Genomic DNA, 11,303 nt, shown 5'->3' on the forward strand with positions numbered 1-11,303 from the left:
TTCAGTTCGGATGTGACTCTTACTGAATCAATGAGAGGAAAACTGGGAGCTCAATAATTGACAAAAATATAGTAAACTATAAAAGATAAAACTATAAACTATAAAACTATAATCTGTTGTTGTCAGATGAGGTGAAATTAGTTATTAAACACCATTTTTCATGCACATTTTATCCCAACAACAACACGGCCATAGAATGAATCAGTGACTCAAATCTTTATGGTGAACGAATCGAGTCATTGATTCCTTCAGTGACCGTGTTATTGTTGGGATAAAATGTGCATGAAAATTCGTGTCTAATAACTATTTTTTTTATCTCAACTGAAAACAGAAGACCTTTTATAGTTTACTATATTTTTTGTCAATTCTTAAATTCCTACTTATTGATTCAGTAAGAGTCAAATCCGAACTAAATGATTCTCGTGTCTCCATCGTAGATATTTTTTAATGAATCAGTGACTCGAATCTTTTGGTGAACGAATCGAGTCACTTGAACGGATTCGAAAACCGTCACGTCAATGTAAAAAAAAAGGAGTACTGTCCCTTTAAGAATGAAACGCTTCCCTCCATCCAGCCAGAATGGACTCGAGGCCGAATCCCAAACAGCACGTCATTGGACACAGAGCAAAGACGACTACGTAGGGCGCGTACGCCATGATGTCACACTTTACGTAGTGCGCTTATAAAGCGAACAGGGAGGTATTTGGGATTGGTCCAGGATGATGTGCGAGGCAGTTTCTCCGCTGTGGAAACTACAGGACTGGCCGTGAAAGTAGTGGCTTCTGGAGGTTTAGCGGTTCTTTTGGGTACGATTTTCGGTACCACAGAAACCGCAGTGAGGATATTCTAAATGTTCAGAAGAGGGAAGCTTTAGGGATGACGGAGGATGTGGATAAAGCAGCGCTGTTGGAGGAGGAGGAGGAGGAGGAGGAGAAGAAACCAGTTAATAATCGCGATACGGGACATCAAACCGGAGAAACACGGCGCACCTGGGCTTTATGGACTTTGTTCATGATCGCGTGCGTTCCGGTAATCGGTGCTGGGATCCAGTATATTAGAAACACCCAGCTCTCCGGGCGTCACGTAAGTGCCAAGTTTGAGAAAACGCATGCATTTTTATTTATTCTTTTTTAAAGTAAAGATGTACATGCATGCGACTGGGTTGATTAATCGTTGCAAAGCTGATTTAAAAGAAAAGAGAGAGAGAGAGAGATATTCAACAGAATCCCGGTTATGGCTTGTATGGGGGAAAAAACGAGACGATTAAAGATCGAAAACGCGCGAGCCGATTGAAACGATTAATCGTTCGCATCGCGGCACGCGCACCTCATCACATAACATCACGTGTGCAGATGTTGTGTGTGCCCGTGCCGTTGTTCTTTGCCACGTACATGCTGTATGAGTACAGCTGGTTTTATTAAGGGGGTTGGTGTTTGATCCACACACACACACACACACACACACACACACAATGTGGAGTTCCTTCCTCCATTACTTGGTGGTCTTTACGCACATAATCACATCTCCAGTGCAGACTCTAACGCATCACATCAGCTTGATTCGTATTTAAATCTGATTCCAGGCACGAGAATGATTTATTTTGTTTTCTTAAACACTATTAAAGAATTAATACAAGACATTTGTCTTAAAAAATATAAAGAAATAAAGAAAAAAGTGCTCACTTCCCTTATTTATAGTAGACTGCCATTTACTATATAGACCGTGAAAGAGGTGGAGCTTGATGTGTAAACTTTCTACTCATAATAATAATAATAATAATAAGTTTTGGTGTGTTTTTTTTTTGTTTTTTTTTTAGGAAGCAGCACTGAAGACCCTAGGAACTGAAGGACTTTTCCTCTTCTCGTCTCTGGATGTGGATCATGACCTCCACCTCAGTCCCGAGGAGTTCAAACCCATCGCTGAGAAACTCACAGGTTCAGTCTTTCACCTTTCTTTAGCAATGCAGCACGTGTTTGGCGACGCCCACTTTCGTAACATCTGCCACGTTTCTATCTTGTCTGAAGGTGTCGCTCCTCCTGCCGAGTTCGAAGAAGAGTTCGTGGCTGACCCGAACGGAGAGACCCTCACGCTTCAGGCGGTCATGCAGCCGCTTCTGCTCGAGACCATGACCAAGAGCAAGGACGGATTTCTCGGGGTAAAACCTCACCGTGTCTCAAGTAACATTTCTGTGTAACAGGGGCTGTTTTTGTTTTTGACCAATCAGAAATCAGAATTTATTCATACATGTGAGATCCCAGCTTCTTATACACTATGTTGCCAAAAGTTTTGGGACGTCTGCCTTTACATGCACATGAATGTAATATGGAGTTGTCCCGCCCTTTACAGCTATATCAGCTTCAACTCTTCTGGGAAGGCTTTCCACAAGGTTTAGGAGTGTGTTTATGACCGTTCCTCTAGAAGCGCATTTGTGAGGTCAGGCACTGATAATGGACGAGAAGCTCTGGCTCACAGTCTCCACTCTAATTCATCCCAAAGGTGTTCTATGGGGTTGAGGTCAGGACTCTGTGAAGTTCCTCCACACCAAACTCACTCATCCATGTCTTTATGGAGCTTGCTTTGTGCACTGGTGTGCAGTCATGTTGGAACAGGAAGGGGTCATCCCCAAATTGTTCTCACCATGTTGGGAGCATGAAATTGTCCAAAATGTCTTTAAACATTAAGAGTTCCTTTCACTGGAACTAAGGGGCCGAGTCCAACCCCTGAAAAACAACACCTGAATTCAATGATTTGTAGGGGTGTCCCAAAACTTTTGGCAATATAGTGTATCTATCATGCCGTCATGGTCACTCTGTCACGTCACGGTCCTTATTTCCATGGTCCAAAATCATTAATAACAGGAAGTGGTAAAGGAAATGTTGTTGTTTTTATGTTCACTCTGCAGGTCTCCCACAGTGCTCTGAACGGTCTGCGTTCGTGGAAGAGTCCCGCTGTTCCGTCCTCCAGCTTCTCCGCCGCTCAGTTCCGGATCTTTCTGCCCCCGAAGGATAAAGGAGTGCCGGGGGACACGTGGTGGATCATCCCGAGCGAGCTGAACATCTTCACTGGATATCTGCCCAACAATCGGTACCACCCGCCCTCCCCCCGCGGCAAAGAGGTAAAATTATGAGCAGATCCGAGGGGAAATCGAGTGTTTGGCCGAGCAAAGAACGTGATTTATTGATCCTTTTACAGTGCACTTGTCACTTAAATGGCTTTAAATAATAAACTTACTGCCTGATGTTTATCTTCTACATCCATCAGGAGTCGCTCTGAGAGAACAACGTGGTGCCTGTTTGTTTTTCCGGCGTATAATTTAAGCGTAGTTATGATTATGGTTATGGTTATGGGCGTGTTTACTTTTAGTTTGATGGATTAATTGGTAGAATATTCCCAGACTGAATAAAATCATATCGATCCCATCGTTCCTGAGACTGATTATGAGGAAAAAAACAACTTAAGCTTTTTAAGACCAATAAATAATAATAAGAACATCTCAGAGGCAGAAGTAATGTAGATAACAGAACCTGCTCAAGGGCAGAAACACAGAACTTATTTCACTGATTAAAGGGAAAGCCTGAGACCAGGCGCGGGATTTATCCAATCAGGAGTGTTGATGAAAGAGGGAAAGAATGAAGGAAGGATAAATAGAGGATAGAAAGAAAGGAGGAGGGAAAGAAAGAAGGAAAGAAACGAGGAAGGAAGGAAGTAAAGAAAGAAGGGAAGGAAGGAAAGGAGGAAGGAAAGAAGCAAGAAGGTAAGAAAGAAAGGAGGAAAGAATGAAAGGAGAAGGGAAAGAAAGAAGGAAAGAAATGAGGAAGGACGGAAGTAAAGAAAGATGGGAAGGAAAGAAAGAAGGAAATAAGAAAGAAAGGAGGAAGGAAAGAAGCAAGAAGGTAATAAAGAAAGGAGGAAAGAAAGAAAGAAGGGAAGGAATGAAAGAAGGAACAAAAGAAAGGAGGAAGGGAAGAAGAGAATGAAGGAAAGAAGGAAGTAAACAAGAAAGAAAGGAGGAAGGAAAGAAAGAAAGCATGGAAGAAAGAAGGGAAGGAACAAAAGAAGGAATGAAGGAAAGGAGGGAGGAAAGGAAGAAGGAAATGAAGGAAGGAAGGGAAGAAAAAAGGAAGGAAAGAAGGAAGCAAAGAAAGAAGGGAAGGAGGAAGGAAAGAAACTTGTATACATAAACCCAGGATTCTGTTTAACTGGAGTTTATCATGTTCCTGGTTTCTCTCAGGTTCTGGTCCACACTCTGCTCAGCATGTTTCATCCTCGGCCCTTCATCAAATCCCGCTTCGCTCCTCAGGGAGCCGTGGCCTGCGTGCGAGCGGTCAGCGACTTTTACTACGACGTCGTGTTCAGGTTCTTCTTTTGTGTTTTTCTGGAGTTTTTGATGAATCGATGCTGATTCAGAACTAAAGGAATGTTCTGGATTAAAGAGCTGAAGTTCAGGAAGTGGTGCAACTCCAATATACCCTGTTTCTGATTGTGAATGCTTTTTGTAGATAAACAATCACTACCACTGTTTTCTACAAGGAAGGAAGGAAAGAAAGAAAGGGAGAAAAGAAAGAAAGAAAGGTAAAGAATGGAAGGAAAGAAAAGTAAAGAAGGGAAGGAAAGAAAGAAAGAAAGGAAGGAAGTAATTGAGAAAAGAGAAAAAAGGAAGGAAGAAAAAAAAGAAAGAAGGAAAGAAAGAAATGAAAAGAAAGGAAGTAATTAAGAAAAGAAAGAAAGAAAAAAATGGAAAAAAATAAAGGAAAGGAAGAAAAGGAAAGCACGAAAAGGAAAGAAGGCCAGGTTTAGGCCCCGCCCACTTCAGGTTTTAGATCCAGGTCCAGATGTTTGGAGCACTGATACCTCAGACACAGAGAGCATCCCTCTCCTGCTGTTTCACCTCTGTGTTTTATCCCTGTTGTGTCCCGACCCTCAGGATCCACGCCGAGTTCCAGCTGAACGACGTTCCTGATTTCCCCTTCTGGTTCACACCCGGTCAGTTCGCCGGACACGTGGTGCTGTCCAAGGACGCTTCTCACGTCCGAGACTTCCACCTGTACGTCCCCAATGACAAGTGAGTGTGAGGAAGGCCTCTGAAGGAGACCAGATGTGGAACTGCTGAAATCATCTCTTTACTGATGTACACTCTGAGGTCATCTTCACATCTCTGATTGTGTGTGTGTGTGTGTGTGTGAAGATCTCTGAATGTTGATATGGAGTGGCTGTATGGTGCCAGCGAGAGCAGCAGCATGGAAGTGGACATCGGCTACCTGCCACAGGTACACACACACACACACACACACACACACACACACACACAAACAACCTCCTCATTACCTGAGGAGGTGATCATTAGTATCAGTGCTTTCTTTCTTTCTTTCTTTCTTTCTTTCTTTCTTTCTTTCTTTCTTTCTTTCTTTCTTATTGAAATCAGCAGTTTCTGAACACTTGGTAAAAAAATTGGTGGATTTTATGAACTGAATACATAATATTCTCACTCTCCCTCTCTCTCTCCCTCTTTGTCTCTGTCTCTCTCTCTCTGTCTCTATGTACCAGATGGAGTTGCGAGCGGCCGGCCCGTCCACGCCCTCTGTGATCTATGATGAGCAGGGAAATGTGATTGACAGCCAGACGGAGGGAGGAGAACCCATCCAGTTTGTGTTCGAGGAGATCCACTGGAGCTCCGAGATCAGCCGAGGCGAGGCAGCCGATCGCCTTGAGGTCACCTTTTACCCTTTTAAAAAGGTAAACTCTTTCTGTCTGTCCTTCCACACCTTCATTCATACCTTCCTTCTCTTAAACACCGTCCTTTTATTCCCCTCCTCTTTCATCAGGTGCCGTACGTGCCGTTCCCAGAGGCCTTCAGCAGGGCAGAAGCAGAGGGCAAACTGGTTCACTCCATCCTCCTCTGGGGAGCGCTGGACGATCAGTCTTGCTGAGGTCAGAGTGCAAATAAATAGTAATGGACACACTGGAATCTATCTATCTATATCATTCTCTCTCTCTCTCTCTCTTTTTCTGTCTTTCTCTCTTGTTCTATCTCTTTCTCTGTCCTTCTATCTCTCTGTCAATCAATCGCAAAATCCTTCTAGTGCACTGGAATATTCCTTCCCTAAAATACAAAAATCCCACAATGCAGTGCAAAACCCAGGACACCACATTTGAAGCAGAACAGAACAGTGAAGGGGTCAGAAAGGTTAAGACTAGATAAGGTTTTGGTCTTGGATATGAGACACTGGACAGTCTGGTAGCTCAGTGGTTAAGGTGTTGACCTCCTGGTTAAAAGGTTGTGAGCTCAAATCCCATTACCCCCACACTGCCCCCACTGGGCCTTCGAGCAAGGCCCTCAACACAGCTCAGCTGTATAAATGAGACCTAAGAAAAACACAAGTCTGGAAAAAGGCGTCCGCTAAATGGTGTAAATGAACTACAAGAACAAATAATAACGTGTTAAAGTAAATATGGAAAATAACGAGTGTAGAATATTAAAGGAAGAGTACCTGAGGGATCTTGGAGCAGTAGAATTAATTAAGAATAATTGTCTCATTCTGTGTGTGTGTTTGTGTGTAGGTTCGGGGCGAACTCTCCGGGAGACAGTCCTGGAAAGTTCGCCCGTCCTGGCCTTGCTCAACCAGAGCTTCATCAGCAGCTGGTCTCTCGTCAAAGAGCTGGAGGACCTGCAGGTGACCTTCTTCTTCTTCTTCTTCTTCTTATTATTATTATTATTATTCATACTGATACTGACTGGTTAGTGTGTTCACATTGAAATCGATTTATTTAGGAGAGGCTTTTATCCAAATTAGGAATTCCAAGCAAATGTATTGAGTAAGCAGGGTTTTTTTTTCTCTCTTTCCATACCCCATGTACAAGGTGCAGATTTTTCTTCCGGAAGTTTCTTCCTGGAGGAACGAATGCACTAAATGATTCATCTGCATCACTACTACTGACCAGTCTTATCTAAGCTAGACTAGTTAGTTAACAAATACTCACTAGGATACTCACATGAGTGGTCAGGGCGTTGTCATGGTTACAGTGATTTGTGTTTGTATTTAATGGGGTGTGGTTTTCCCCCACAGGCCGATGAGAAGAATCCGGAGTTGAGTCAGAAGGCACGTTTACACCTAGAGCAGTACAGCTTTCCTGTGGAAATGATGGTGGTGTTGCCGAACGGGACCGTGGTACGAATGAGGGTTTATATGATGTGTTGAAAAACGTCTGAATGAATTTTGGCAGTAAATGACCAAACATGGAGCTTTTCCAGGCTGTAATGAACACTGACAGCTAAAAAAAGAAATATAAAATAAAATAAATACAAAATTAAAATAAAATAATAAATCAATAACGTAAAATAAATAAATAAATAGCTAGATAAATAAATAAATAATAAATTTATTTGAATTAAATTAGTAAATAAAATAAAAATAAACAAACAAAATGATAAAATAAAAATAAATAGAAGTAAATAAATAAAAAACAAATTGTATATGTTTCACTATTTCAAAGTTTTATTTATTTATTTATTTATTTATTTCTAATAGGCAAATTGGTTTATTTTGTTGGTTTATTGTAATTTTTTCATAAGAAGTTGGATCATTGTGATTACATTCCAGATATTTTGATTTCATTTTATTTATTCAAATTAGAAAGTTTTTTTTTTTTACTTTTAATGTAGTAATATAAGGAATATAATAACATGTTTTTAAAATATGAGATCATTGGGGCGATTTCAGCAGATATTTCTAGAAATAATTACTTAAAATTAGAACATTTAAATACTTGTGAAATCTTCTGATTTAAAAAAGGATCTAATGATGTGATATGGAACTCTGATATAGTTTTTTTTTTATATAAATAAATATATTTAGTATTTAATTCAATTTATTTTGTATAGTGCTTTTAACAATAGACATTATCTCAAAGCAGCTTTATAGAAGTGTAGAAACTTAACTATAAACTTTCTTTTTATTTTTGTCTCTAACATTTATCCCTAATGAGAAGCCTGAGGTGACGGTGATTAAGAAAAACTCCCTGAGATGATATGAGGAAGAAACCTTGAGAGAAACCAGACTTAAAAGTGAACCTCATCCTCATCAGGGTGACACTGGACACTTAATATAATATATACGTGTTTTGTTTCTCCGTCCCGCAGGTTCACCACATCAACGCTAACAACTTTCTGGACCAGACGTCCGTGAAGCCGGAGGAGGACGAGTCTGGGATGGGGTTCAGCTTCTCGGGCGGGTTCGAGGATCCGTCCACCTCCACGTACGTCCGCTTCCTGAAGGAGGGACTGGACAAGGCCAAAGCTTACCTCTAATCATAATCATCATCATCACACACACACACACCTCATGGTTTAATAGCTAAACTCGTTTAGGTCTCGCTTCACACACATGCACGTCCTGGACCTGGTGCTGCACTGAATTCTGGCAATTTCTCTCCTGTCTTGTAGCGAGTGACTGCAGATTTTTTTCTACACCTGACGAAGGAAACACTTGAGCTAGTTATTCTGAAATTTTATACAGATAAAAATGATTATGTAGCAAGAACCTGAGACTAAACGACAGAAAACAATCTACTTTCAGCCGGTTTCATGTTAAAATTATTCTAGAAAGTTCTCTGAAAGCTACACACGCTTCTCTTCTGCATGCATTTCAAGCTGAAGTACACTTCTAGCGTTAGTGTTAGCATTCCGTACATTAGGCTACATCAGGTAGCATTCAGAGTCCAACATCATCTAAGCTCATTATAAAGAAGGCAGTCTTCTTTCTTCGATCAGCTCGAGGAGAAGACGTCGTATGAGAGTAACGATTCAGATAAATCTCTCACGTTTGTAGCACATCGGCGTCTGCCATCACGGGTGGCTTGGCCGCGTCTCGGCATGCGTACGATGGTTACGTCTCGAACGGCAAAACCGGCTGGAAGGTCACATGGTGTCGAGTTGGACAGTGTGGCAAAATATTTTTACAAATCTTTAGACACTCTTTACAATGCTGGAGTTAATACGGATAAACGGCGGGTGTCGTTTCGGGGGGTTGTATATTTAAAAGGACAACAGTTTTTCACTCGGGGATTTCCCAGAATGCCATGCAAATATGAATTATTTTTGAGTTGTTTTTATGGACGATGGTACACCAGAAGCTGTTCAGTGTGTTCAGTGAAGGAAGTGTGTGTGGGTCTGTGTGTGGATGGGTGTGCAGGCATGGATGTGTGTGTGTGTGTGTCTATAGGTAGGGGTGTGTGGGTATGGGTGTGGGTGTGGATGGGTGTGCATGCATGGTTGTGGATGGGTGTGTGGATGGATGCGTGTGTGTATGGATGTTAGGTGTGTGTATGTGGATGGGTGGGTGTGTGTGTGTGTGTGTGTGTGACCTTGGATGGAGCAGTTTGTGATGGTCTGCTCTGAAAGCTTGCTGTAGTTGGACCAGACCTGATGTCTTTGTTCCAGTCCAGAAACACACACACACACACAGCACAATAACACACACACACACAGCACAATAACACAAACACACTTAGCCATACCACATTGCCAAGCACACACACACACACTCAGAGAGCTCAGTGGATCGTCTCGCCTTGTGTTCATGATCAGTATTAAACTATGCAAAATAATTTCCCGGAGATTTTGGGTTTAAAGCCTCTCTGCTTTCTTTATGTTTATGGAACCGATTTAAACCCGGTGTTATTCGAGAGAAAGAATTTATTTATCCCAGTTAATCAATCTGACGAGCATATTATATTAAAAAACAAAACAAACGCCACTTTATAGACCATGTTAAAGGCGATCAGAGGAAGTTCTGAGGTGAACAGAGCGTTTGAGTTACAGTACCATGGACTAGAAGATGCTGGACGTTTGCTTCTGTAGATTTGCACTGGAGCTATGAGGCTAACGCGAGCTAACGGCTTCTGAAGCTACGAGTCTAGAACTTTCTCAACTTTTCATCAGATTCTAACATCCAGCTTTCAATATTTATCAAACAATTTGTTCATAAATTAATTCAGGTTATTTGTGTGTATATATATATTCTCCTGCCAAATTAAATTATTTGTTATACAAAAATTTAAGGCAAATTTTCATGAAATGTCCCAAAAATTAAGACCAATCAGACCAGTCTTTCAATTAGAGCAAAAGTAATGGCACCCTGTACAGAGGAGGAAGAGTTAGCATTTGTTTCTGGTAGCCGAGACGCCGCAGTGGCCAAGCTGCGTTATTGGAATATTTTGAAATTTATTTTTTTAGTTGCTATTTGCCTGATTTCAGCTCTCTGGAAACATCTTGAGCTAAATTATAAATCAGGTGTGTGGTGAAGACGTTCAGTCGTTTGTTTCAGATTAGCACCTAGCACACGTTTTATTTATTTATTTTTCATCTTTAATTTTTGGGATTTTTTTTTAATGCAATTTTGAGGTTATTTGTCCTACAAAAAATTTATGACAAAATTAAGAACAATCCAAGATGGCCACCGTGTTTAGCTACCTAGAAGCTTAGTAGTTTGGTTCATGTTTATGGCTGTACAGGAAGTTGAACTCCTGCTGTCCTAAATCACCTGAGCGACATTTTTGAAGACCTGGATGTGATCTGAGGAGAACATTTCTAGCTAGAATTAATAAATATAAATAAATTAAATGACCATATTATTTATTATATCAATTAAAGCAATTAATTTATTTTAATTAAATTTAAATAGAATTAATATTAATAACTAAATCAATATTAAGATAACAATAATGTACAAATAATGCTAAATATTTATTATTACAAAAATATTATAAAAGTAAAGCTTTATTACTACAAAAGTATTTGAAAAATGATTACAAAAATAAAGCTTTATTACTACAAAATTATCTGAAAAATTATTACAAAAATAAAACTTTATTGCTACAGAATTATTTAAAAACATTATTACATAAATAAAGCTTTATTACTACAAAATTATCTGAAAAATTATTACAAAAATAAAACTTTATTGCTACAGAATTATTTAAAAACATTATTACATAAATAAAGCTTTATTACTACAAAATTATTTGAACAATTATTACAAAAATAAAGCTTTTGAACTGCCACAGCATCGAACCTGAGTGACCTTTCCGAAGACCTGGATGTGATCTGAGGAGACAATTTAGCTACGTTAGCATCGTAGCATCGGTGCAAACAGGAGCAAGCGTCCAAACGTTTACGGCGAATGTCAAACTGTGCATATTTGTTTTATTTGAAGTGTCATGTCGACCGTATGAATTCTTTCCCTGTACGATGTTTATCATGGAGTAAAATGACTGAACCCGAAAATAAAGACCTTTTTCTACTTGTT

At 40.1% G+C, this 11,303-nt stretch overlaps 1 protein-coding gene across 1 annotated transcript; it reads left to right on the forward strand.

Annotated features, from left to right (window-relative positions):
• Positions 1-694: 694 nt before the first annotated feature.
• Positions 695-11,303, forward strand: selenon (selenoprotein N). The gene is made up of 12 exons (XM_058398529.1): positions 695-1,083; positions 1,817-1,934; positions 2,025-2,155; positions 2,903-3,115; positions 4,232-4,356; positions 4,925-5,062; positions 5,186-5,267; positions 5,545-5,733; positions 5,823-5,928; positions 6,559-6,671; positions 7,065-7,166; positions 8,138-11,303. Exons 1-12 carry the CDS (start codon positions 877-879, stop codon positions 8,303-8,305), a joined length of 1,692 nt encoding a protein of 563 aa, XP_058254512.1. The 5' UTR covers positions 695-876; the 3' UTR covers positions 8,306-11,303.

Source organism: Hemibagrus wyckioides, linkage group LG09 (assembly GCF_019097595.1).
Source record: "Hemibagrus wyckioides isolate EC202008001 linkage group LG09, SWU_Hwy_1.0, whole genome shotgun sequence".
In the NCBI taxonomy this organism is placed as follows: domain Eukaryota; kingdom Metazoa; phylum Chordata; class Actinopteri; order Siluriformes; family Bagridae; genus Hemibagrus; species Hemibagrus wyckioides.